Raw genomic sequence first — 26,973 nt, 5'->3', positions numbered from 1 at the left:
GTCCACACCAAAACCGGTATGGCTCAGTGGATAGAGTGTTGGCCTGCGGACTGAAGGGTCACAGGTTCAATTCCGGTCAAGGGCATGTATCTTGGTTGTGGGCAAATCCCCAGTAGGGGGTGTGCAGGAGGCAGCTGATCAATGATTCTCTCTCATCAATGTTTCTAACTCTCTATCCCTCTCTCTTCCTCTCTGTAAAAAAATCAATAATATATATATTTTAAAAGAAATAGATGTCTTATATACCTACTAATACTTAATAATGATTTGTAGATACTTTAAGGAAGAGAAAATACAATGTAGTAAATATCTTGGCGAATTCATGAAGAACTTGACTCAAAAGAACTAAATTTAAGATGATTTGAATGGAAAACTATGGGAAGAGAGTTTGATCAACATATTGAAAAATCATGTTGGAATATGTTAGAATAATATCGATGACTTTCTAATTAGCTGGAGTTGTGTTCTTTGATGCCATTGTCCTTTAAATAAGAAAAAGTTTTATTTACAGCCGACAAAAAGCAGCAGTATATAATTGATATTCATTTATTTTATTAAAGAAATCTGACTTGGTAAAAACAATCAGAAAATAGTGTTTTTAACGCTGGTAGTAAAATTTTTTTAATCTATAAAAAGCCTCATTTACTTTTATAGCAATTTGATGACACAGCTGCTTGCTTTATTCTCTGAAAAAGAAAATGTTGGCTCTTAGTGTTTGGTAAAATTGCTTTGTTAAATTATTTTCTAAATTGTTCAACTTTTAACAAATGACATTTGATATAACACTGAAAAGCAATTTCAGCTAATTAAGTAGATCCCTCTATAAACCATTGGAACATTAAGATGACATACTGTTCATTCAAGATTATTTTAATTGGTACAATTATTGTAATTTCCTTGCAATTATGTGTTGAGCTAAAAGCTTTTGTCTAGATCATTTGAGGGGTGTTTTTTTGTTAACATATATTTAGTAAGAAGAAAGGGAGTAAAATTAAAACTGTAGATTAAGATCTTCTGTCTTCTTTTTATTATAGTGTTTTAGACAGCCACTGAAATATTTTAGCTATAAAACTTTATTTCTCATATTTTCTAGAAAGCAATGATAGAGGTTTTGAAAAGATCATCGTTAAGCGTTTTCATGAAGATAACGTTTAACACTTTTGTTTTGACACTGCTTAAGAAGTCCTGCTCAGAATGCTGTGGTCAGAACAGTTTTGTGATAAGGATGATGCCAACCTTTATTTGCATGCTGCATACTCATTTCTAAACACGGTCAGATGCGTTCCCAGAGAGCCTGGGGACAGGAGCCATCTTTCATTTCATTGAACAGACATCATAGAAGCCTTTATATTAAACCCAGTATCTTTATTTCTTTGTTTGTTTGTTTGTTTTATATTTTTGTTAATCCTCACCTGGGGATATTTTTTCCATTGACTTTTCAGGAAGAGTGGAAGGGAGGGAGGGACAGGGAGAGTGGGGGAAGAGAGAGGTAGGTAGGTAGGTAGATAGGAAGAAAGAATCAGTTGCCTCCCACATCCCCCAATCAGGGCCGGGAATCGAATCTGCAGCCCTTTGGTGCTCAGGCTGAGCGACGCCAGCCGGGAGCTTGGTGTTTTAAATTAAGCAGTGCTGTTTCCATACTTGGAGATATTTTCACAACAGAACATCACATCATGGTGTTTCTGCCTGGCGCTCAGCGGAGTTCTAAGCTTAACTCTGTCGCTTCTCGGCACCTCCTGCCTCCGGCTCTCACTCACTCCTGTTCCCTCACCACCTCCTGTTCCCTCGTGTTCCGGGCGACTGTTACCTGACCCCCAGCCCCGGGTGTGGCCCGATTATGCACCAGTTTGTTTCTCTGCATGTGTGAACTGGAACAGCGTGAGATGTTAGATTTGTGAAAAGTTCTCTGCTTTTAGCACCAGGTATGTCCTGTACTGACGGTTCCCCTGTGCTCATTCCCCGCATGTTCTGCGGGCCATTGGTGTCTGTGTCCTGTGGAACGGAGCGCAGTCTGCCTCCGGGACAGCGTGCCCGCCCGTAGGTGCGGTGTTGTCAGCACTCGGCGCCCGTTAGATGGCTGTCTGTGTGGTTACTGCTCCATCTTCACTCTGAAAACACACTTGCCCTTAACGTGTTTATAGTGCAGATGCTTCTTTCCAGAGTCCCCTGCTTTGTTGATACCTTCATCTTTTTACAAAGAAGCCCTGGTTTTTGCAAAATCCTGAATGTGTCCTTGGCTGCAGTAGCTTCGGATGGAGACCGCAGGAACTCAGCTGTGAGGCCTCCCCCGAAACAGCTGGCGCATCTGCTTGCTCCAGCCTCGATGCCACTTTTATGGGTGCCCTGTGCCTGTCGTTCTTCCCTAGGTCGCTTCTCAATCGCTTTCCTCTGCTTTTCCGAGGGTAGAATGGATTTTTAAAATACATTCTCATTTAAACTTGTCACGATGCCATTTTTAGTATTTAATGCTAGGGCAGAACAAAGGAGGGGTTTTAAATGCTCCAAAGTGTGTGTTTCTAACTCCAGCATGGGAAACTCAAGTGCATTAACTAAGGCTGTTTGAAAACAGAAATAGCAAAATCAGTTTCTCTAACATATATATTTTAATGGGTAAAAAGTCATTACCCTTGCAGACTTATAGTTTATCTTATAATACAGTAAGAGTATTATGCATGTTTACATTTTAAAAATAAACCTCATTGTTGAAGAATTCACCAAAACATTACAGTAATGTGCTTCAGAGATCAGGTGGAGGCTGATTGCCCCTGGACGGATGCTTTTCAGTGGAGGCCTGTGATCTCCGCATCTCAAGTAGAAGTGTTTTTACATTGTCCCCGGCCTGAGAGCTGACAAAGGTCACTACAACAAAACACAACTAATGAGAGGCTAGATGAGGTGCTGAGGGCAAGCCCGCTGAGCGGCCTGTCAGTAATATCCATAAAGTCCACAAGGTGGCAGTGTTCCCCCAGAAACAGCCAAGACCTGCGCTTTGCTCTCCCTCACTGCGCAAAGGCCAGGGAACGCTGAGTTTAATGAGTCCAATTCTCAAGTTCAATATCCGTTTCTTGTTCTTTTTAAGATGGCCCCGCAGGCCACCGATGAGCCCCGAGGATCATGCTTGCAGGCCGACGGATAGTCGCCTGACCCTCGATTGTTGTAAAGCTCAGTTGTGCCTTTTCTTCTAAAACCTTTTCCATTCACATTTGGGAAAGGATGGAGATGAAGAGAGGAGGTTTTTATTGGTCTTTTTAAAAATATATATTTTATCGATCTTTTACAGAGAGGAAGAGAGTTAGAAACATCGATGAGAGAGAAACATCAATCAGCTGCCTCCTGTACACTCCCTACTGGGGATGTGCCCGCAACCAAGGTACATGCCCTTAACAGGAATCGAACCTGGAACCTTTCAGTCCGCAGGCCGACGCTCTATCCACTGAGCCAAACCAGTTTCGGCGGTTTTTATTGGTCTTAACACATTTGTATTTACTTTTAAAAATATTAAATCCTAAGCATTGTAGAATTTGGGTGCTGTGCTTAGTAAAACTAGGTCTTTAAGATAGCCTGAGAACGAAGGGTTTGCTTTAGTCTGAGACATTCCTGGGTACACTTTGAGGGCAGTGCCCCATTCTCTGCCAGTTCCTCAGCGTGGTACTGAGCATTTGCTTTCTCTGAACGATTCGTGTAAAACTCCTCAAGACTTCTTAAAGGCACAGCACCGTGAACACTCATCGCTTGGCAGCCCCTGTGGCACTATTGGCGCCGCCCAAGCCGCTGTGGAAGTGGGTCTTGCCTCTTAAGAGCTGCTGTCGGGGTGTCTCTGCCCATGGCGTGAGCCTCGGGGGCTGTGAGCGCGGCTCTGCTCGTCCTGCGGGCCCTGCTCCGGGCTGGGCTCGGAGCGTTTGCCTCTCTGCCTCTTCACTGGCCCCGGCCCCGGCCTGGGGGGTGTTGTTTGCATCTGACTCGCTCCTGCCTGAGCACTTGCCAGCAGTGAGGCCGCCTCGGGGTGGTCCCCACTGGAGACCTTTCAAATGAAATCCTTTGCAGAATCCCGGCAAGTAAAGCAGAGGCCCCTGTGCCCGTCGCTGTCCCAAACAGCTCCATCGGCGTGTGCTGCACGCTCCTTCCTTCCTGCCTCCTGGCCACGTGCCGCTGGCAGAGGCAGGCCCACGCGGACCCATGGTGTCCTGACTGCCGGGCAGCTGTGCCGCCTGTTTTTCCTTTGAAAAGATTTCATGGCGGCAGAGTGTGTAACGTGACTTAGTTTTCTGCGGAGTTTGCCTTCCTGGTGGGGACGTGAGTGACCTTTCTCGTCTCTTTCCTGCTGAAGAATCTCGAAGAACATCCCGACGACCAAGGACGTGGAGCCGCTGCTGGAGATCGACGGGGACGTCAGGAACTTCGAGGTGTTCCTGGCCTCGCGGACGCCCGTGCTGGTGGCGCGCGACGTGAAGACCTTCCTGCCCTGCACCGTGAACCTGGACCCCAAGCTGCGGGAGATCATCGCCGGTGGGTGCCGCCCCAGAACGCTGCTGTTCACGTCCTGCCTCCCTCCTCCCCGTGAGCGCCCAGCACGCCGGACCGTCTCCGCGGAGGACGGCCGGTGGGGTCCGGGGCAGGAGGGAAGTGCCGCTCCTTAGCCCCGCTCTGTGCTCCCCCTCCCCGCCCCGGCTTGGCAGTCATTCCGTCCGTGTCGGGCCTCCGGGCCGCCCTGTGCTGTCTCCCCGCTCTGTCCCCCGGCTCCCTGGGGAGACGGCGCCTTCGCCCTGAGCGGGGACGCGGAGGGCGGGGCAGGACGTGGTGGGGTGATTACACTGTGCTGGGGCCTCTGCGTACAGGTGCGCACACGGCATCTGTCCCCAGGCCGACGCTCCACCCACGGAGCCAGCGAAGGGGCAGGCGCGGATGACTGAGCACTAACGTCCGCTCTCTTCCTCGGGAACCCCTTTCCTTCCAGATGTCCGCGCTGCCCGGGAGCAGATCAACATCGGTGGCCTGGCATACCCCCCGCTGCCCTTGCACGAAGCCGCCCCCCGGCCCCCGTCCGGCTACAGCCAGCCCCCGTCCGTCTGCTCCTCGACCACCTCCTTCAACGGCCCCTTCGCCGGGGGCGTGGTGTCCCCCCAGCCGCACAGCAGCTACTACAGCGGGATGACGGGGCCCCAGCACCCCTTCTACAACCGGGTGAGCCGGCGGGAGCAGCAGGCGTTCCTGCTGAGGGGGCTGGGTTACCTAGAAGCTGTCCTTTAGCTTTAAAACTAGGGAAAGGTTAAGTTATATGATATTTTAAACATGGAGACGCTGCATGTTAGTGGGTCTCAGGTCAGGCGAGGCTGTGTGCTCTCAGCCGGAGGGAAGGAGCCCGCGCTGTGCCCGTCAGCCAGGCCGGACGGTCCGTCTGCACGTGCTTCCCGGGGGCTGGACACGTGCGGACGGAGCTGCTGCAGCGGGTCAGCGACTGCTTCGTGTGCGGTGTAGCTTTTTTTTTTTTTTAATTTTTGTTGATTGTTTACAGAGAGCAAGGGAGAGGAATAGAGAGTTAAAAACATCGATGAGAGAGAAACATCGATCAGCTGCCTCCTGCATCACCCACCACTGGGGATGTGCCTGCAACCAAGGTACATGCCCTTGACCGGAATTGAACCCTGGACCCTTTAGTCTACAGGCTGACGCTCCATCCACTGAACCGAACCAGCTAGGGCTGCAGTGTAGCTTTTAAATGGATTCGGTAATGGGAATACTGCCTGTGGGACTAACGCTTGGCCGAATTAGCGCCTCAGCCGTTACAGTCTCATTCAGGTCGTCTCGGCACGTGTGACTGGGACTCGGGGGCCTGGGAGCCTCCTGCTGGAGAGAGGGAGCGCAGCTGAGTGCCCCGTGCCCGGCTCGTCACGTTAGCTGCGTTGTCTCCTGCTTCAGTCTAATCCAGAAACAGCTGGTCTTCTGGCCACACTCAGCCCACGTGAGCGATTTAAATTAAATGAAATTTGTTAACAGCGTTGGCCCCGTGGGTCACTGGCCACCCATCCCGGCTGCTCGGAGTGCGGGGCGAAGGGGTGCCCGCTGCACACCCGGCGCTCGGCAGGCGGTGCGGGCACTTCCGGCCCAGCCGCCGACATGGAGTCAGAACGGCTCCGCTGACCATTTGGGGACAGTTGAGCTTTTGAGACCATGAACTTATTTTTCAAAAATTACCACACCATCCAGGCTGAGACCTCGTGTTCACCCATTTCACGTGAAGAACAATCATGTGATATTTTAATAATGTTTTATTATTTCTAAAACATTTACAGTTCTCTCACATTTTTAAGTCTAGTTACTTTTTTGTAGTTATTTGATGTTTGTAATCAGGAAGTAAAAGCAGAATAATTTTCTTAAAGTGGCAGGAGTGAGAAAGGTGTCCTTGTAGGGCCCTGAAGCGGGGGAACCTAACTTTGGCCTTTGCCCACGCAGCCTGGCCGCTCCCGCTAACAAGGAGCTCGTCAGGGATAAAGGCTGAGAGTTCAGCTCCCGCCGGGACACTGGCTTCCCCTCTGAGGTCTGTGCAGGCTGTTGTCACACAGACCACACCATCTGGTCTTACCCGAGGCTAACCTTTTATTTACTTTTATTTATTCATTTTTGGTAAAGGATAGTTTTCTATTAAGATTCCATTCTGCTTTTTTGTAAGATATTATGTTAATATTTATAAATCATTTAGAACCTAACACTTGGTAATTAGCCCATAAAATTATTAATATAAAGAGACACTCGTGTGTTAAATTATAAGGTGTAAGACTTCAGTTGCTTTTAAAAAAGCTTTTAGTAAGTCAGTGTAATAATTTAATATGTCAAGTTTGGGGTTTGATATCTGGTAGAATATGAAAAAGGCTTTTTTCTTTCGTTTGTCATTTGCATTAAAGTCTGTGTTTTGTTGTTTAGTTTCATTTGATAAGTCTCATTGCCCTTTGATTTCCGTGATTGTTTATCCCATTCTTTTGTTGCGTGTTTTTTCCATAGCCATTCTTTGCCCCCTACTTTTACTCGCCACGGTATTACCCTGGCGGTTCCCAACATCTCATCTCACGTCCAACAGTAAAATCGAGTTTGTCCAGAGATCAAACCAATGGCCTAGTAAGTATAAAAAGGGGTAACTAAAGTCTTACTCTGCTAAGAACCATCTGGAACATTAGAGTGGGTAATTTCCTTTCTGTGGAGAGAGAGTGCAGCTTACTTTGTAAACAGCCTCAGGAAAGCTCAGCTGTCACCAACGTGAGCGTGTTTTCCTTCCTGTGGACTCTGTGAAGGGCCCCGGCGGCCTGGGGGGAAGGCTGAGAAGCTGACAGCGCGTGTCTGCTTACAGTGCGCGTTTATCACCGCGTTACACAGGCCTTCACTCCTGCTGGTTCCCAGTGTCTTTAAAGGACACGCATAGGTGGCATCTGTATGTATGTTAGCCCTTTTGTGTAAAAATCAGGTGATACATGGAAAGAACATGTTAAGTTTAATGGCAGAAATTAAATAGGAAAAGGAAGTTATTCAAATGTAGTTACTTTTTAATCTAATCCAAAGCAGCCCATTTATGTTAACATTAGGTGCTCCTGCTGGTCAGGTTCGTTAAGAAACCTAAAAAAGGAGGAAGTCCCTGTGAACAGGTCGTACAGCCGGGGCAGAGGCGTAGGACCCAGCCTTCCCTGGGCGGGACGTGTGTCACTGCAGGTGCTGGGACCCTAACGCGTGTGCTCTCCCGCGCCCTCACCACTCTGTTCTGTGTCGCTAGGAGGTCATCAAGGAGGACGCCGCTGAGGGGCTGCCCGCGCCCACCAGCCCCTCGAGGGTAACGGCGTGTGTGTGGCGTGGCCCGCCCCGCTCGGCCCACTAACTGCATCCGCGTGTGGCCGCTAATGACCCGGGCGTGTGCCCGGTGCCCGTGTCCTCCCGCCCCCGGCCGGGCAGTGCTCGGGTGGTGTTCCCTCTGCTGGCTCTCCAGCCTCCGCAGGGAGAATAATCTTGGAAACAGGGCACATCCCCTCCTCGTCCGGTCAAGGGCATGTGCAGGTCCCCTCCCCCGAGGCTGCGTAAGGAAAGGCCATGCCAGCCGAGGGCGAAGGCCGGGTGTCTCAGCAGCGCCCCCGAGAGGAAGCCGCTGTGTCTCATTGCTCAGCTTCTCGCTCACAGACCTGCGTTTACTCGATGAGCCTAGAAGCTTCCTTCGCTTCTGGCTGCTCACAGACCGGCCCGGGCGGAGGGACCCTCAGGTGGAGCTCCTTGCGGGCCGGGCGCCGGGCTGCGGGGGCTCAGACCCTCCCGGGCTCACCGCGGGGGCTCGCCGCTGGGAAGACAGTTTTCTTACTGTCATTTTAGTTAATGTTCCTAAGAGAGAGGAAACCCTCTGGTGTTCTCACTGAGGGCTCGGTGAGCCGTGTAAAGCCGTTGGCGCTCAGCTGGAGCGTGAGTGGCTCCCAGGAGAGAGGGACGCAGGAAGCCGTCCGCCCGCTCGGCGCCGGAGGAGCCCGCAGCCCGGTCGCTGCCCGTCGCAGGGGGACTGCCGCTCCGCCGGGGCCTCCAGAGGAGGACACTCTCCGGGCAGAGCCCCTCCCCCGCATGGACGGCAGACACTGAGGCGCTGGTGGCCATACAGCCCCGGGGACACAGCTGGCCCCGAGCGGGCGGGGTGAACGGGCGCGGTTAGTGCCTGCGGGTCCTCGGGGCCCGGGGGCGGCGGCGAGGGCGCTGAGCCCGGGAGGTCTGAGCTCGTCCGGAAAGGAGCCCGGGACAGGGCGGGGCACCCGAGCGGGCGCGGCCCCTGTGCAGTGAGATAGCCGTCTGCCGCTTTCCTCACGTTAACGGTGCTGACCTGCCTAGTGAGTACTGGCCCTTACCGAGCTTCTCTGCTTTTAGGAAACTAACGGCGGCCGTAGCTGTAGAGTGTGCGTAGCCCGGTCGCAGTAGACACGTTCACACCGACTAAGAGCAGTGGTGGAAACGGGGGCAGCCGGCGGGGCACGGCCTGGGCCTCACGCTGAGCCCGTGGAGACGCGGCGGCCGGGAGGAGGGTTACCTCGTGGCCCGTGGCTTCCGGTCCCGGGGGACCCTGTGTCTCCGATGGAGCCCCTCTGCTCGCTCAGCTGTCCCTCAGCAGAGCACCGGGTGACAGGCTGTCAGTGCAGACACGTGAGGAGCTTAGAGCAGGCAGCAGGAGGGCAGACGTCAGGAGCTGGCCTGGCACATCCTGTGAGCACGGGCGGCCCGTCTACCACGAGGCCGGTGGGGGGGGGGGGTATCTTGTGAGGGGACTGCAGGAGGCCAGGGCTCGCAGGGAGGGGGGGGGGTAGGTGCCAGCCGCTGTAGAGGAGCCAGCATGGGCCAGAGCGCACAGCCGCCACGTCCAGCTGGAGGGAAGCAGAGAAGCCCGCAGCCCGAGAGAGCGCCATTCAGATCGCTCACGAAGGGGTTAAACGCGCAGGCCTGGGCTTCCCGGGACAGTCCCCAGGCCCAGGGGCAGGAGAGCCATGGGCTCGGCCAGGCAGCCCGTTTCCACCACTGGCCTAGCCCGGCGCGGGGCAAGTGCGTGTCCCTGACGCTGTCTCTCTCGCCAGGCGCGGCCGTGGACGGGACAGCCGCCGACGCCGTGGGTAAGGGCTGAGCCGTCGTCACGGGCACGGGAGGCTGTAGTGTGACGTGGTTGGCATTTAGAGGACGGTTAAAACTTTGTACCATGTTCACGGCAGCAGCTCAGCACTTGGTTTTTAAACGTTGTCCTTAACGCGCGGTGCTGAGCCCGCCGGCCACTCGGAGCCGCTGCTTCTCTCACGTGAGGGGAGGAGGTGACATCTCCAGCGGGAGGACCAATGGCATCCTCTGCTTGTCCCTCAGCACCGCTGACAGCTTCCCGGTCTCCCACACACACACAGCCGCTCTGTAAAGAGCCTTAGACCGGGGCTGACACCAAACCACACGGTCCCCGCCGGTGCGGGTGACGCGGCGTCAGAGGCAGCGTCTGTGCTGTTGCCATCACCAGGGGCCAGGGCTGTCGGCTCTGGGTGGTTGTGGCCCTTTTAAGAACCTTCACCTTCACCCTCATCAGGACGGAAACACAACTCACGGCCCATGTCTGACTGGAAGGATACTTTAAAAACTCCCATCTCCCCACCGAGCCACGGCCAGTGCGGCTCGGGTACACCATGGTCAGGGTTTCTGCCGCTCAGGGCACAGGCCCAGGGTGTGGGCTCCATCCCCAGTAGGGGGCGCGCTGGAGGCAGCCGAATTTTCCTCTCTCACCAAGGTTTCTCTCTCTGTCTCCCTTTCTCTCTCTCAAATCAATAAAAACATATTTAAAAACAACAACACAGCAAAACCCTCTCCGTCACCAGAAAGGTTATGTGGATCCTAGTTTGCAGGGGTTTTCACCCTCCACGCTGGCTTGAGCTGTGAGGCTGCAAAGGCCTTACTTTTAAATGGTGTTTTTAGTGCGTATACATGTGCTTCACGCCCAGTGAAACAACACAGATTTGGAAAAGTGTGGTTTTGAACATTGACTATAGTGTAGCTAGAAAATATTTCATTTTATGACATGATCATGTGGATTCCAAGTATTTAGATCTTGTTAAATTGGTCTGCAATAAGTCATTGCATTTTTAAATCGTAATATTTAACGATTAACTTTAAACTTGGAGGCAGCAGGATTATTGACTTTTCAGAACAAATTTGATTTACGTGGCTTTTTTGTTGTTGAATGGACGGCCAATAATTTCTTCTTCCAGTAGAACATACATTTTAACGAGAGTGCAACTTAGAAACTGCCAGGCGTGTTCATGAGATGGGCCTGCGGGGGTGGTGGGGTGGGTGCCCCCCGCTGGTGCTGCGTGGAGGCGAGTGTGAGAGAGAAAGGGACGGGTGCTGCTGTGCGTGTCCTGTGTGTGTGTTACACCTGTGCCCTTCATTCTCTCTCACTCCTTCCCTGCAGCCGTGTGCCAGTGGGTTTAACACGCAGAGACGGGTACCGACACTTTCCGAGATCTCCTCCCATGGGGCCGCCGGAGCAGCCTGGCGCCTGCCTGCTGGGTGTGCGCGCCCGCGGGGCCTCCGCAGCGGCCGCAGCCCCTGCCCGCGCCCCTCCGCCTCCCGCCCTTCCCCGGGGTGGGTGGGCCAGGGCTTGGTCCCGCCTCCCCCGATGACACCGGTGCTCATCGAGGCGGTTCCAGTCCGTTTGTGAACGCCCCGTGGGCCTGAGAGTCCCAGGCGGTGTGCGCCCTGACATTTACACAGCAGTTTCAGCAAACCGACGTCCTCTGATCCCAGTTTTCGTGTTAGGAAGTTTTTTAAGAAGGAAGTGTGACGTGTGCTGAAACCATCTGTCACAGGCCGTTTCCAAGTGAGAACGCGTGATGGGCTTTAGTGTTGCCGTTCTGTGCCCAGTGATCGAGTCAGGTTTTAGTGAGTGTTTACCCGATAAGTCATTGCGTTTGCTTTTTCCTTATCGCGCTTGTTCTGTTTCTCCTTCCTCCGTGAGATTCACGGGCACCAGCTAGTTTTATGACGGCGGCCATCGTAGAAAACCTGCAGTAACGCCGCCGCCTGTCCCCAGAAGCACGCTGACGTTCAGTGCGCTGCACCTCCCTCTCCCCAGAGCTCAGCGCAGAAGCCGAGCCAGACTGGCTTTGGTGGGTTACAGGGCAGCTCATTTCACCAAAGAAGCGGATCCTCTGCCATGGACGCCCCTCTCAGTGAACGCCAGGGACTTGTTTTGGTTCTCTGGAGGAGACCGTGTTGTCCTGGGCTGTTTGCTCTCACGTGTGAAGAGGGACTGCTTTCTGGATACGTGGTATAGAACAGCGTGAGGGAAGTGTAGCCGGAGATGGCCCAGGTCTGCTGCTGAGCTGGTCTGAGGAGGGACAGCACTGGCTCCCTGAGGGCACCCGGTCCCTGCCTTACATCAGGCTCAGCTGCCCCAGGCGCTCGGAGTGCACCCTCTGGGGGCCTGGCGTGCCCAGGCTGCCCTCCTGCAGAGGCTGCCAGGCCGTGGCGCGGGGAAAGCTGCTGAGGACGCGGGCAGCGGGACCCGCCCCCCACGCTCCCTGCTTGTCCTATAGTGACACTGTTGTTAGTGAGTGCTGGTGTGTCTCCCCGAGCTCCGGCTGTGCCCGCCTCTCCCCTCCGTTAACACGTTCTCCCGCGCGTTCCAGGGCGCGGGCCCGGCCCCCGGCGCGGGGGCGCTGAGCGCCATGACCGTGGATGCCGTGTGCGAGCGGCTGAAGCAGATCGAGGGGCTGGAGCCGAGCATGCTGCCGCAGTACTGTGCCACCATCCGCAAGGTGAGCCGGCCCTGCCTGCCCGGGGGAGAGCCTGTGCGCAGCTCTGAGCTGTGCTCTCCGTCCCCCCCATCCCCCGCCCCCGGCAGCCGCAGTGCATGCTGGGATGGGGCAGGGTTGTCGGGAGGGGGTATGGACAGAACCCGAGGCCGGCCCCTGCCTGGTCCCGGAAGAGGTGGGTCACTGAGCGAGGACGCTGGACACGCTCGCGGCCGGTGGTGTGGGACGGCCCCGGCCGGCCCTGGGCCGTGTGAGCTGTGCGCGCCCTTCACCTCCGGTGGCCCCGAGCCTCACCTCCCTCTGCCCGTCCGCAGGCCAACATCAACGGCCGCGTGCTGGCGCAGTGCAACATCGAGGAGCTGAAGAAGGAGATGAACATGAACTTCGGGGACTGGCACCTGTTCAGAAGCGCGGTAAGGCTGTGCTCCCGGCGTCCGGGCAGCAGGGCCGGGCGGGGTCTAGCCGAGGCTGAGGGCCTGTGCGTCCTGAAAGGCACGGAGGAGGCGTGTGGGCACCTGCCGCTGCGTGTTGCTAGGCAGGCACCCAGCCCGATGGCCGCCCTCGGCCTTCCCCTGGAGAGGCCCACTCCTCCCCCCTCCCCTCCGCCGCCTCCCCTCCGCCCAAGCTCAGGCCGTGGCCTCCGTTCGTCCTGGTCAGGCCTGCGCGCCCCTCACAGCGGAGTCCTGTGTCTCCTCAGCAAACACTGCACTCGGTGTCCGACCCCCCACCCCTGTGGCCCTCATCCCAGCGTCTCCAGGACACGGCCCCCGCCGGCCTCCGGCCAGGATCCGCCCAGCAGGCTCACAGAGCCCCGGCCCTGGCTGCTCCCTCAGCCGTCCCCACCCGCTGGCCTCTGCTCCTGAGGCTCGGACTGGGCCCCGTGCTCCCTGGGGTCCTGTGTTCCCCCCAACCCCCCGCAGTGGCTCCTGATCACGGCTGGTTTCTCCGCGGGAGCACCGCCAGCCCGGTCCCCACACTCCCCGCTGCCCTTTGTTTTGTCCTTTGGTTAAAACAGCCACGGGACGGTCAGATGTGAGCATGACATGCATGTGATTGTGCCCGTTCCTCCTCTCCGTGTGCACACGAGGGGGACAGGACACACACACGCGTGGACATGTGCTTACGGAGTGTCTGCTCACTCCAGAGGATAACTTGCTTCTATGTCTAAGTGACCTCTGATGCCGCTGCCTGCGGCCGGGCAGGGTGTGCGGGGCTTCCAGAAGGTTCTGGAGGTGGATGTCTCAGGGGCGCTTTCCCCGCAGGTGCTGGACCTGCGGAGCGCGGAGCAGCAGGCAGCCGCGGAGGACCTGCGGCTGCTCAACGAGAACAACAGCGGCCCCGCGGCCCCGGGGGAGCCGGCCCGCAGGGCCCCCCACGAGCTGCCGCACACCGAGCTCCCGGGCCAGGCCCCCTACACCCTCAACTTCAGCTTCGAGGAGCTCAACACGCTGGGCCTGGAGGAGGGCGCCCCGCAGCACAGCAACCTCAGCTGGCAGGTGCGCCCGCGCCGCGGCTCCGGCCGGGCTGGGAGGGAGGGAGGCCTGGTCGGCGATGGGGGCTGGGGGCCGTGCTGCCCGAGGGAGGGCCGAGGGAGAAGCTCGGGGGCTGGGCGGGGCGAGCGCAGACAGGAAAGCGGGCGGGGGGCGGGGGGATCGAACCCTGACCTTGTGGTTCATAGCTCGCTGCTCCACCGCCGAGGCCTGCGGGCTGGCTGCCCCGCCCCCTCTCGTTCCCTGACGCTGACGTTATTTTCTGTCTTCGCAGTCGCAGCCGCGCAGAACGCCCAGCCTGTCGAGCCTCAACTCGCAGGACTCCAGCATCGAGATCTCCAAGCTGACGGACAAGGTGCAGGCGGAGTACCGGGACGCCTACAGGGAGTACATCGCGCAGATGTCGCAGCTGGAAGGGGGGCCGGGCTCCGCGGCCGTCAGCGGCAGGTCCTCCCCGCACAGCACCTGCTACCTGGGGCCCAGCGCCTCGGGGGGCTCCCTGCACGCGGCCCTGGAGCCGGACAAGGCCAAGGACGGCGAGCCGAAGCCGGAGGACGGGCGGAAGCCATTCCTGCTGAAGCGGGCCGACGTGCTGGACTTCTCCTCGTCCGGGGTCTCCACCAGCGACGCCTCCCCGCTGGACCCCATCACCGAGGAGGACGAGAAGTCCGACCAGGCCGCCAGCAAGCTGCTCCCGGGCCGCAGGTCCTCCGAGCGGCCCAGCCTCTTCCAGACGGACCTGAAGCTCAAGGGCGGCGGCCTGCGCTACCAGAAGCTCCCCAGCGACGACGAGTCCGGCCCCGAGGAGTCCGACCACACGCCCCTGCTGCGCGAGGACAAGGCCCGGAGGGCCGAGGGCCGGGCGGAGCGGGCGGCCCGCTCGCCCGAGCGCAGCACCGAGCCCCTGCGCTCCTTCATCAAGGCCAAGGAGTACCTGTCGGACGCCCTGCTCGACAAGAAGGACTCGTCCGACTCGGGCGTGCGCTCCTGCGAGAGCTCGCCCAACCACTCGCTGCTCAACGAGGCGGGCGACGCGCGGCCGGACAAGGCCGACCTCATCGAGCTGGGCGAGGACGGCCCCCGCGGGCCGCCCCGCAGCCTGAGCGGCCTGCCCGAGCCCGGCCTGGCCCGCATGTCCATCTGCTCCGAGGACAAGCCCAGCCCGTCCGAGTGCAGCCTGGTGGCCAGCAGCCCCGAGGAGGCCTGGCCCGCCGGCCCCAAGGCCTTCAACCTCAACCGCACGCCCAGCACCGCGACCCTCAACAACAACAGCGCCCCGGCCGGCAGGCCCCCCCAGGGCCTCGACGAGAGGGAGGGGCCCCGGGACACCGGCCCGGTCCTGCTGCGGCCCAGCCCCAGCGCCACCGCCCTGCACAACGAGAACCTGCGGGGCCTGGCTCCCAAGCGGGGCCCGCGGGCCAGCTACGCCCGGCTCTCCAAGGAGGCCTCCGAGCTGCTGGCCGCGGCCGCCGACGGCACCGGCTTCGGGGAGGAGCGGGAGAGCATCCTGTAGGGAGCCCGCAGGCGGCACCCGAGGCCGTGGCAGCTGGCCGGGCTGTAGGGCGGGGGCACCCTTCCATCCCCGTGTGTCTGCTGTGTGTGTACAGTGAGCGCAAGGCCGGGGGCAGAGGCCCCTGCCGGCTCAGGCTGCCCGCTGCCTTTGTACCTAGAGGATTAGAAGCTTCCAGACTCCCTGCTGTTTCACCTTCCATTGGCACCAACCCCATGAAAACGTCTGAGAGGGTCCGAGGATAAGGATGGGTCAGGTATCTCACATACAAAGGCTGTAACTCGCCAAGAAAACGGCGCCCTGGGGACCGCTCGCAGACTGAGGCAGGCTCGAGCCCAGTTCGCTTTTAGGGTTAGAGAGAAGGACTGACAGGTGTGGAGCAGCCAGAGACTGGAGGCAAATTGAGACCTAGTCAGATCGCTTATCCAAGGGTTTAACTCTGAGTGGGAAATACACGATAAAGGGGCTCTAAGAGGGTCTAAAGCCCCTGGGCTCCTCTCTCCGGCCCGGGACCGCCATCGCTCTGGAACGGGGAAGCGTGTGCCGGGGTTCCCCTCCGGGCCCTGCAGTGAGGAGGACCTGACTCCTTGGGGGGAGGGGCCCGCCAGGCGTGGGGTTTCTAGCTCACGTAGATGAATTCTTGTAGCATCGCCATCGGAAGATGTCAGATGTGATTGTAGTGTGAGTACCTAGTGCAGTGTCCCTCCGATGGCTTCCTTCACGACCTTCATTCGTGTGCAGATAAGTTATTAGCTTGACGTAGTTGCTGTTTAGGATCTCCCCGCCTGAGGCTCAAGTGTCTAACGTTTTCACAGCGTGTTATCTTGCACGACCTACCCGTGTTCTAACCAGTCAGGCGGGACGGGTGGAGGACCTCGGATCCTGAACCGCTGGCTTTGGGATGTGTGTGTGAGCGTGCGGTGCCGTGCAGTCAGTGATTATCTCCGAGGCAACCCCTCCCTCCGGTGAGCGGACGCGCTCCGTGCACGCAGTGTCCGTGCTGCTGTGAGCCACACCCTGGTCCTCGTGTACAAAACGCTGGAAAAATAAAGAGATTGCATGCGATGCTGGCTCGGAGTTTTTATTCGTACGACGATGACGGTGCTCGTTCTGTGTGCCCGGAGCCTGTTAGGGACGTCCGGGCAGCTCTGAGCCGCCCCACAGGCCCCGGATCTGGGCCCGTCCCAGCGCGTGTGGAGCTGGGCCGTGCGCGTCTGTTTCTGCAAGAAGTCGGTCGTCCCAGTCCTGGGGGCTCTCAGTTATTCGATGAATGAACTCTCTGGAAGTTTGCTTTTCCACACGTCAGAGTCAGCAAACCAGTCACACCGTCACCCACGGAATCTGAGTCTGTGTGTGTGTGTGTGTGTGTGTGTGTGTGTGTGTGTTTATGACGTGTGGGTCGGCCTGGCTCTCACATGGCTCTTGTCCAGCGCCTTCCGTTGCTGCACGTCCAGGATCACTCAGAGCTGAGTCCATCCTCTGGGAGTGTGGTGTATCTCACCCACGTGAGCTTCCTGTAGTGACAGTGATTCTAATCGCCCAGCCTGGTACGTTTAGAACCTTGTTTGCTAAAGTCGTCATCTTAAATTGGCCACTCTTTAGACTGCGTGTTACAGACTGCAGTAAAGTCTATTTCAATCATCTTTTCCTTACAAACGCCTTTAGAAAAATAGTTTTTGAATGAAATTAAATATTTTTCCTTCTGGCTAAAAAACTGCATTTAAATAGTTTTAATATTACGTAATCTTTGGTAATACCAGGAATGCTCAGCCTATTTAGAAGTTTCCCAGAGTTGAAAGCCCTGCATTCCTGGATAACTGACTAAATCAACGTAACTCCCAGGAAAAGGAGGACTAGGGGGCGCTGTTTCCTTACTGCAGGGACCAGTGGCTTAGAGGGAATGTGCAGTCAGATCCCCTCCTGGCGGAGGCCGGGGCCCTCCTGCCGTCCAGGCTCAGGCTGCGGGCGGCGGGCAGCAGGGGAGAGAGGTGGGCATTTGCTCAGGGTGGAGTGGCTAACGGAAAAGATCGCACCTTTTTATTTATTTTTTTATTTTTAAAAATATATTTTATTGATTTTATACAGAGAGGAAGGGAGAGAGATAGAGAGTTAGAAACATCGATGAGAGAGTCATCGATCAGCTGCCTCTTGCACACCCCCTACCGGGGATATGCCCGCAACCAAGGTACATGCCCTTGACCGGAATCGAACCCGGGACCCTTCAGTCCCCAAGCCGGGGCTCTATCCATCGAGCCAAACCGGTCCCGGCAACGATCGCACCTTTAATTCCCAGCCTGTGGTGCCCTCCTCTTCCCTGCCTCCGCGCTGTAAGAGACCATCGACACGCAGTGAACTGGTTTCCTCAGCTCTGCTGCCCAGGGCCGCCTCAGCTCATCTCAGCCAGAAAGAGATCTGTGCGCCATGGGCCACGCTGGGCGGGCTCCTGGCTCGTCACTCCCGAAAGGCTGAGGGTCCTTGGTTGAGGCTAATGAGGTAGAGATGGAATGGAGAATCCTCTCTAATAAAGAGGAATATGCTAATTGACCATCACTCCGTCACAAAGATGGCTGCACCCACAGCTGAGGCCAAGTTCCCATCAGGAGCATTTACGAGCCGTCAGCAGGGACCTGAGGCTACGCCCTCCCCTGCCCCTGTGAGGCCTGACAGGGGACCTCAGGCCACGCCCCCTGCCTGGTGGGGCTTGACGTGGGACCTCAGGTGAGCTGCCCGTCCTGGTGCTGAGCTAGGGGACCTCAGACTGCTTGCTCCCTGCACCCCAGCTCCAGGCGAGGGGACCTCCGGCCACACCCCCACCAGGCGAGGCTTGGCTTCAGGCTGTGGCCCCACCCTAGCAGACTGCACCCCCGCCTGGCAGGGCTTGACGGGGGACTTCAGGGGGGGACCAGGAGGGTTATGGGCTGGGGGACCTCAGGCCATGCCCCCTGTCCTGGTGCCGGACCAGGGGACCTGAGGCTATGCCCTCTGCCCAGTGGGACTTGACAAGGGTGGGACTGGCCAGGCCTGGATCTAGCCCAGTGGGGGAGGGGCGGGGGTCTGGGTCTCACACGATTTTGAGGTGCATGTGGATGGGTGGGGATTTGACTCTGGGTCCCGTGGTGAGTCCGAGACTCTGATAGGAGGAAGGTTTTCATATACATTTTACTAATTTTCTTTCTCTGACACTTCTATTATAAAGGGCAAATAGCAATATTAAAATATTTCCTATAATCCTCTTTTAATGGGCAACCATCTCGTGCACTAGTCTCATAACTGTAAACGCTCTCCTGCCAGGGAGACCTGCTGCCCGAGGGCCAGAGGCACCTGCAGAGGACCGGTGTGAGGCAGGCAGGCGAGAGCCCCGCCCTGCACGGGGAGCCAGCGCCAAAAACAGCCGGCACCCTGAGAGCTCGCCTCCTCCCGTTTTGAGAAACAGAGTGAAGCTAGAAGCCTCTGGACTAATGGCTGGAAACCCACCACTGTCCCCCACAGAGCCCAAGCTGTGCAGGCAGCATTGCTAGTGAAGCCCAGTGCTGGTTAACTCAGAGCTGCTGCCTGGGGCCTGGTTAAGCTGGGTTAATTAGACTCTACTGCTCCAGCCGGGTTATCTCAGCCCTCCTGCCTCGGCCCTGGTTAAGTCAGTTCAGCTGCCCGGAGTCTCATTAACTCATCTCCCAAGGCCTGGTTAACTCGGCTCAGCGGCCTGGGCCTGGTTAACTCGGCTCAGGCCTGGGCCTGGTTAACTCGGCTCAGCGGCCTGGGCCTGGTTAACTCGGCTCAGGCCTGGGCCTGGTTAACTCGGCTCAGCGGCCTGGGCCTGGTTAACTCGGCTCAGGCCTGGGCCTGGTTAACTCGGCTCAGCGGCCTGGGCCTGGTTAACTCGGCTCAGCGGCCTGGGCCTGGGTGCCAGCGGCCTCGTGGCCAGGGCATCCCACCTCGGCACCGAGAGCACAACGCGGTCTGAAAGGGGCCTGGGTGGCAGCAGGAGGGGCTCCATCCTGAACTCCCATCACTGTGGCGTGAAGAGAGGTAAGAATCACAAGAGTAAAGAGTCAGTAGAGAAGGGAGAACAATCATTTGCAGACCAATAGTAGAATGATTCCTTAAAGAGTTTTTTTTTTTAATGCTTTTATTCGTTTCAGAGAGAGGAATGGAGAGGGAGAGAGAGAAGCATCCATGATGAGAGAGAATCATTGATCGGCTGCCTTCTGCACACCCCGCACTGGGGATGGAGCCTGCAAACTGGCCATGTGCCCTGACCAAGAATCAACCTGGCTCACAGGTCAATGCTCAGCCACTGAGCCACCAGGCCAGGGCTATTAGGACTTAGTTGGTTTTTTTTGGATTTTCTCAGAGCTGATCGGTGTTTCTCTCCCATTGATGTTTCTAACTATCTCTCTCTCTCCCTTCATCTCTGTCAAACACTGATCAGAGCCTCGGACAAATGAAACTTTAACAAAGGACGCAGAGCTGCACACTCCTTGTTCAAGGGAAGCAGCTGCTCCACATAACGGAGACTGCCTGGCTCACCGTCTCTTTCTCACGGCCCTGCCGATGCCTCCTCACCGTCCCCTCCAGGGCAGCCAGGGCCTGGCTCTCGTCTCCGGCCCGGAGCCCGGTCCTCCACCGGCTGAGCTTCTGCCACAGGCTCCTCGCCAGCGGAGGGGAGGACACTGCTGCCGGCAGGCCGGGAGGAGGGGCCCACGCGCCCCAGCAGGCTGTGCTTCTTGGCTGTTGAGTCTGAGTTGGTCCGGTTAGAAGCCGTGCGGGGGAAGCCACGCGCAGAGCGGGAAGCACGCGTGTGAGCGCGTGGCCTGCGGCCTCCTCTCGGGGCTTCTGGGCTCGGGTTTCCTGGAACGGTGGCCGATGGTTTTCAGAATCCCAGTTCCTGGCTCGCCCGTTGCCCCGGCTGTGTTCCCGAGAGTGTACAGGCTGCAGGTTGTTACACTTAACGCAAAGTAAACTGCTTTTATTTTTAAAGAAACCACTTTCTTTTGGAGTTTTGTTGTTCTTCCTCTTGCTTTCACCTGGTTCTGTTCACTCTCTGTGTCTTTAGTTGTTGTCTTGTTGTCCTGTGTCCTCCAGTTTCACAGGAGACCTTGCTGGGGTGGGGCGGGAGCGCCGAGGCCAGGCTGGTGAGGCCAGGCTGGTGAGGCCAGGCTGGTGAGGCCAGGGTGGGCGAGGCCAGGCTGGTGAGGCCAGGGTGGGTGAGGCCAGGCTGGTGAGGCCAGGCTGGTGAGGCCAGGGTGGGTGAGGCCAGGCTGGTGAGGCCAAGCTGGTGAGGCCAGGGTGGTGAGGGGTCAGGCCAGGCTGGTGAGGCCGGGGTGGGTGAGGCCAGGCTGGGAGGCCAGGCTGGTGAGGCCGGGGTGGGTGAGGCCAGGCTGGGAGGCCAGGCTGGTGAGGCCGGGGTGGGTGAGGCCAGGCTGGTGAGGCCAGGCTGGTGAGGCCGGGGTGGGTGAGGCCAGGCTGGTGAGGCCAGGCTGGTGAGGCCAGGCTGGTGAGGCCGGGCTGGGTGAGGCCAGGCTGGTGAGGTCAGGCTGGGTGAGGCCAGGGGGCGCCGGGCAGCACCTGTGTGTATGTGTGGGCGACACAGGCACCATGGCCTACCTGCAGGGTCCACCCCAAACCGCACTGACCAGGAGGCTCACCTGTGCGCACAGGTCGTCCGGGCCAGCCCAGCCCCGCCCCTCACCCTTCACCTGTGTGGCCTCAAAGGCTTTTCTGTGTGACCTGGGCATCTTCCCAGAGGTCGCCTGTGTGAAGCTCGGGAGGGCGACCCCAGCCCTGGGGGGGCGGTTGGGGGGGGGGCTGGGAACGCTGGCCTCAGTCCTCTGCGTGGCCGTGTGGAGATGCCAGCCCATCCGGGATGTGACTACAGAGTCAGAGTCAGATGGTGCAACGCCACACAGCATTTAGTCCGCCCGGCGTGGCTCCGCAGCTGAGCCTGGGCTGCTGATCCCCAGTGTGGGGCGTGCAGGAGGCAGCTGATCCGTGTTTCTCTCCCATCGACGTTTCTAGCTCTCTATCCCTCTTCCTTCCTCTCTGTAAAAAAATCAATGAGCCGAAACCGGTGTGGCTCAGTGGATAGAGTGTCGGCCTGCAGACTGAAAGGTCTCAGGTTCGATTCCGGTCAAGGGCATGTACATTGGTTGCAGGCACATCCCTGGTAGGGGGTGTGCAAGAGGCAGCTGGTCGATGTTTCTCTCTCATCGATGTTTCTAACTCTCTATCCCTCTCTCTTCCTCTCTGTGAAAAATCAATAAAATATATATATTTTTTTAAAAGTACAGTTTTGGCCAACACCGGGGTGGCTCAGTGGATAGAGCGTCGGTCTGAGGATCGAAGGGTCCCAGGTTCGATTCCGATCAAGGGCATGGACCCTAGTTGCGGGCACATCCCCGTAGGGGGTGTGCAGCAGGCAGCTGTTTCTAGCTCTCTATCCCTCTCCCTTCCTCTCTGTAAGAAAATCAATAAACTATATATATTTTTTAAAAGTACATTTTTTCCCCCCACAGGCCACTGAGTGTGAGGATTGTGTGTGCTGTCGGGGGTTTCTCTCGCAGGGGCTGCTGGGCTTGCCAGCCCCGGGTGTTCACGCTGATGTGGGCCTGTGGCTGCGGGTTTCCAGGGTGAGTTTCCCATCCGGGCTGGCGAGCGATGGCATCTCGTCTGCTCCACTCGGCGGCCACCTCCCCACTCCTGCTTCTCCCGGCCGCAGACACACACCCCAACCCGCCCCCCCCCCCCCCCCCCGCAGCTCCCGCGGCCCACTCCGGCCCCCAGGGGTCCTGGCCACTCCCGGACTTTCCTGTTTCGGTAAAAATAAAACATGGATCATTGGGACGTTGATAGGGACTGCACTGAGTCTGCGGGTTGCTTTGGATGGTGTTTATGCTTTAACAACATTAAATTATTTATCCTTTAACAACTCCGTTTCAGTGATGTCTCTCCTGGCGTTCTGCAGGCTCAGGCGGGCGCTGCTCGGACCCTCAGGAACCCTCCGTCCCTGCTCCACCCCGGCCCTCTCAGTGGGCGGCCTGCCCTGCGCCCTCCGCCCTCCGGCCGCTCTACAGAGGGGAGGGCCCCGGCCGCCGCCCCCAGGCCCGGCCCCGGCCGTGTTGGGAACTGGAAGGAGAGTAAACTGACCTGCCCGCGCCCCCGCCGCCGCGGTTGGGCCGACCTTGACTCGGAGCCCAGATAAGGACGGACAGCCGGGTCCGGTGGAACATTAGCCACAGGCCCGCGCCCTTGTCCTGAGGACGCCCCACAGGAAGGCCGGGCACCCCGGCAGCAAACAGCCCAGCCCCCCGCCCCCACACACACCTGCAAGGACGCAGTAAAACTCAGCAAGCAGACCGCCTGCCCTGCCCTGCCCACCAGGCCACCCCCCCAGCAGCAGCCCAGGGCGTCCTGCCCTGACCCCCCCTCCCCCCGCACCCCGGCCCTGCAGCCCCGCCCGCAGCCCGCAGCCCCGGCGTGGCCGGCAGGTGGGGAGCGAAGCCACAGGCGGTTCAGGGACAGAGGGGCCTGGCTCTCCTTCGGCCGAGGCGCAGGGGGAGCAGGTGCAGGTCCTGAACCCGGGGTGGCCCCCCCAGCAGGTGCAGGCACTGAACCCAGCCCCCACCCTCACCCCCAGCGGGGGCAGGTGGGGGGAGGGGGACAGGGGAGGAGGGGAGACACGGGGCCGGAGGAAGGGCTGGGCGCGGTGGGAGGGTGACCCATCCTCCTGGAGGCCCTGCCCCCGCCCGCCAGCCGCTCCCGGGCCAGCAGGGGGCGCCCGGCCTCCACCGCGGCCCGACGGGGCGCACTCCCGGGACCCCAGGACCGGCCCGCCGGCCCATCCCCCGCCGCTGCAGGTGGGTGACCCTCCGTCCGGATTGGGGGGAGGAAGGGGGGGGTATGGGGTCGGGCGGGACCGGCCCGCAGCACAGGGCCCAGGCCAGGCGGGGAGGGGGCGGCGGGGTGACCAGCCGTCCCGGTGGCACAGCCCGCCTCCCGGTACGATTATCAACGACGCCCGGTGCTGCCCGATCCCAGCGCGGGCTCAGCCGGGCGCCGGGCACAGGGGCCCCGACACCTGCTGGGCTGGGGGGTCCCAGGGGAGCCTCCCCCTGCACCCCACCTCGGACAGGCCTCCCAGCCCTACCACCCCCACCCTTCACCCCCACCCCCACCCCCACCCCCCTTCACCCTCACCCCCTTCACACCCCTCCACCCCCACCCCCTTCCATCCTCACCCCCCTCCATCCTCACCCCCCTCCACCCCCACCCTCTTCACCCCACCCCCGCCGTGGGCGCTGAGAACCCGTGTGAAGGCCTGTGGGAGCCAGAGCAGCTCCGCCCCCCCTCCCCCTCCCTGGAGCCCTGCCTCCGGGGCCGGGCCGGTGAGGAGGCACAGGAGTCCGGGCAGTCCCTTCAGTCCCTTCCGGGGCAGGGCCACGGGGCCACGGGGCCTCCCTGCCCTCGCCCTCCTGTGCGGACTCCGGTGCCGCCGCGCTAGCTCTTCAGGGAGCAGCTTTCTTCCTCCCTCCACTCCGCACACCTGCTCAGGTGGCCCCTCCTGAGGCCTCCTGGCCCCCCCACACCCCATCTCAGCATGAAACTCACCCCCACACCCGCTCTGAGGCAGAGAGGACGGTGGGAGGGGGGAGATGAAGAGAGGAGAGCAACTGAGAAACCACGGGCCCCGGGGCTGCTCAGACCGTTTACGGTCGGCGTTACCGTCTACGAACGTGAACGCGCGTGGGTCGGGTTCAGTGGTAACAGGAGACAAACATGGCGGCTCTGGTCCCCGGACACAGCAGGCAGCCACCCTCCAATAGACACACTTGGTTTATTAGTTTCGTATAAAAGGGTTAAGTGTACAACCAAACTTTTATAAAAAGTTTAGCATGAATGAGTACATCACTCCACATTGTCTGCAGAAAGGACATCTCTGCCGCCCGCCCAGCCGACTCCGGAGAGTCCGCGGGGCTGCACGCGAGATAGATATAGATAGATAGATAGATTTACGTATAAATATACACACAGCGTTGAGCAGGCCTGTGTCAAAAAGGCAAATTTCTGACCCACAGACGTCGCTGCAGTCACTGAAGGCTGGGTCCTCTGGCAGTCCCGCTCGCCTTTGAGGAAAAGGCAGCTGCTGACCGGCCACAGATTAGAGTCCGCTCCCCGCGGGGAGAGTGACCAGGAAACCTTCCGGCTCCAGACAGGGCATCACCGTCTTCTCATAAATAACCGGCCGGCCGGGCAGGGGCTGGGCCTCCAGGCTCATGTCCATGTGTGAAAAGAGGCCGGTTCACCCCTGCCCTCCCCGAGGCCGAAAAGGAGGTTCCTGTGGATCTGCTGTTGTGCAAAGCGGAGGGGAAAGTCCTGGCCACCTGCAAGAGATTGAGAGAATGAGTGAGGCAGAGAGGGAGGAGGGAGGGAGGGAGAGAGGAGGAGGGAGAGGGAGAGGCGCCGGGGCGGGCGCCAGGAGGAAGCCGCAGTTTGAACATTTACCCAAACCCCGGGGATTGGGCAAACCCGGCGCCCAGATGCTCGCACACAGCCGCCCGGCCCCACGCGCAAACTAAACAGAAAACAGCAGAGGCCCGCGGCTCCCGCCAATCTCCTGCCGGGATCTCGGCCGCAGGCGCCTGTCTGCCGGGGAACAATTATGTGATTGGAAACAGCCTCTCCGCGGAGAGGGAAGTCCGGGGCGCGGGGCGGCCTGGCCGAGCCCACGGCCCGGGTGCCGGAGGCGGAGGGTGCCTGCGGAATCCGGACGATGAGGTTCACGGCTTCACGGCGCGGAGGTCAGTACCTGGCAGCACGGCCCCATAAATAACCGGCCAGCCCGGCAGCAGCCGCACACGCTCTGCTCGCCCCGACCACCGCACAGCAAGTCCTTTTATTTTTAGTTTAATTTTTTTTTTTTTTAAGGAAAGTGTCCTGTGATCCTGAGTCACCGGCACCAGAAGCTCCTGCATGCATCGCAGGGCACACACATGCACATTTTTACAGGCGCACACGCATGACAAAGTACGCCTCGCACACGCATGGACAAAACACTCCGGGAGCCACGAGCTCACACTCACCGTCCTCAGCCACAGAGCGCCTTGCTGTCGGTGGACGTGAACTCGGCGGGGAACTCGGAGGCCTGGAGAGGAAGGGGATGAAGGCGGGCGTTAGGCAAGCTCAGGAGCCGGGCTCTCTCCCTCTTCGTCTCTCTCAGTTCCTAGAACAGCGAGTCCCATCCGACACGTTTAGGCTACAATTCAGCTCAAAGACAGAGGCGTCCGCATGTCAGAACTCCCCGGCCCTGTCTCACCGGCCGCATCTCGGCGCGTTTCTAGGAAAGTAGTTACTGAGCTCGTCCCCTCTGTTCCCGGCTCCAACAGCGGGTCCGCCAGGGCCGCCCAGCCCATCGCCCGCGGGAGGCGGGAAGGGGCCCCGGGGCGGAGCGGGGGTCCCGGGCCGAGCGGGAGGTCCGGGCGGCCTACCTGCAGGGACAGGACGCTGATGTCCGTGTTGAGCGCGGTCAGCGGCGTCCGGGCCGCGCTCGGGCCGGGCCGCGGGCGGTGCAGGCTGGCGATGGCGGGGTGCGCGTCCAGGGCGAGCTGCAGGTCCAGGATGTAGTCGATGACGTGCTGCAGGATTTCCATCTTGCTCACCTTGCGGTCCTGCGGGATGCTGGGCACCAGCTCCTTGAGCTTGGAGTAGCAGTCGTTCATGTTGTAGAGCAGGCTCAGCGGGTCGTCCACCGGCGTCTTGCTGCGGGCGATGCCCAGGCTGTGGTCCGAGAGGCCGCCCTTCCGCACGGACCGCACCGGGCTGAAGGCCTTCATGCTGGCCGGGGGCGGAGGGAGGCCGGCAGGGAGGGAGGGAGCGGGCTGCCCGGAGCTCAGGCCGCCGCCGCCGCCTAAGGTGCCCGCGCCGCGGCCGGATCCGCTCAGAATGAAGCCGGGCTCGCGGCGGGGCGGCTTTTATGCGCCGGCGCCGGGGCTCCGCGGTCCCGCGTCCCCGCTGGTGGGAAGCGCCACGTCCATCAGGCCGAGCGGGCGCCTCCATTGGCTAATCTGTGCGAGGGGCGGGGCCTACGCGCTTCCGCGTTTGCAGCCAATGGGTGCGGAGTGGGCGGGGCGGGCGCCAGCTGGGGCGGTAAATAGAGGACAGTGGGCGCCGGGCGGGGCGGGGGACCCGGGAATCCGAATGTGCATCTGGGTTCCCTCTCCCTCAGCGGCGAGGCCGGGCCCGGCCGGGGTGTGCCCGGCCCTCGGAGCCCCCCGCAGCCCCGGGACCCCCCGCAGCCCCGGGGCCCCCGCGCCCGGGCCAGCTCCGCCGCGGAGGGAGGGACGCGCTCCCCGCGGTGCGGGGCGGCCGTTCGGACGGAAAGCGGGTCGCACAAAGGGAAAACGCACCACGTTTGCCACGGACAAGGGGCGTTTGTGCAGCGGCTTCCGCTCTCAGATAAGGGACCGCTCTGTGGGAGAACGAACACCCCGCGGGCACCCAGAGAAAGGCCGCTCCGGCGGGGCCCTGCCCGGGCGGCGGGGGCTCCGTGCGAACCCGGCGGAGCGCGGCACGTGCCTGCGGATGCGAGGCCGCGGGGTCTCAGGCCGGAGCTCCGGGAGGCCGGGCTCCGGGCCTTTCCAGACCGGGAGGAACCGTCCCGAGGACCCCGCTGATCACCCCGCGGGTGGGCGTC

The 26,973-nt window shown here is 59.4% G+C and overlaps 2 protein-coding genes across 5 annotated transcripts in view; one reads left to right on the top strand and one right to left on the bottom strand.

The window, feature by feature from the left end:
* KIDINS220 (kinase D interacting substrate 220) overlaps positions 1–16,352 on the top strand; it is a 35,426-nt gene extending 19,074 nt beyond the window's left edge. The window contains exons 21-29 of one of the 4 annotated variants that reach the window (XM_084900051.1): positions 4,328–4,506; positions 4,955–5,181; positions 6,997–7,110; positions 7,757–7,813; positions 9,576–9,611; positions 12,162–12,290; positions 12,602–12,700; positions 13,550–13,783; positions 14,052–16,352. In XM_084900051.1, the coding sequence (XP_084756177.1) occupies positions 4,328–4,506; positions 4,955–5,181; positions 6,997–7,110; positions 7,757–7,813; positions 9,576–9,611; positions 12,162–12,290; positions 12,602–12,700; positions 13,550–13,783; positions 14,052–15,290 (2,314 nt within the window). In that variant the 3' untranslated portion in view covers positions 15,291–16,352. The remainder of the gene's footprint in view (positions 1–4,327; positions 4,507–4,954; positions 5,182–6,996; positions 7,111–7,756; positions 7,814–9,575; positions 9,612–12,161; positions 12,291–12,601; positions 12,701–13,549; positions 13,784–14,051) is intronic. The other 3 variants (XM_084900052.1, XM_084900053.1, XM_084900054.1) reach the window with 3 other exon arrangements.
* Positions 16,353–24,103: 7,751 nt separating this feature from the next.
* On the bottom strand, positions 24,104–26,242 carry ID2 (inhibitor of DNA binding 2). Its single transcript, XM_084899998.1, has 3 exons — positions 25,769–26,242; positions 25,364–25,425; positions 24,104–24,664 (listed from the first exon to the last, which is right to left on the bottom strand). Exons 1-2 carry the CDS (start codon positions 26,111–26,113, stop codon positions 25,369–25,371), a joined length of 402 nt encoding a protein of 133 aa, XP_084756124.1. The 5' UTR covers positions 26,114–26,242; the 3' UTR covers positions 24,104–24,664; positions 25,364–25,368.
* Positions 26,243–26,973: the final 731 nt, after the last annotated feature.

The sequence above is a fragment of the Pipistrellus hanaki genome, assembly GCF_964339955.1.
Source record: "Pipistrellus hanaki genome assembly, chromosome: 12".
Classification (NCBI taxonomy): Eukaryota; Metazoa; Chordata; class Mammalia; order Chiroptera; family Vespertilionidae; genus Pipistrellus; species Pipistrellus hanaki.
This window is presented reverse-complemented; position numbering and strand designations above follow the sequence as displayed.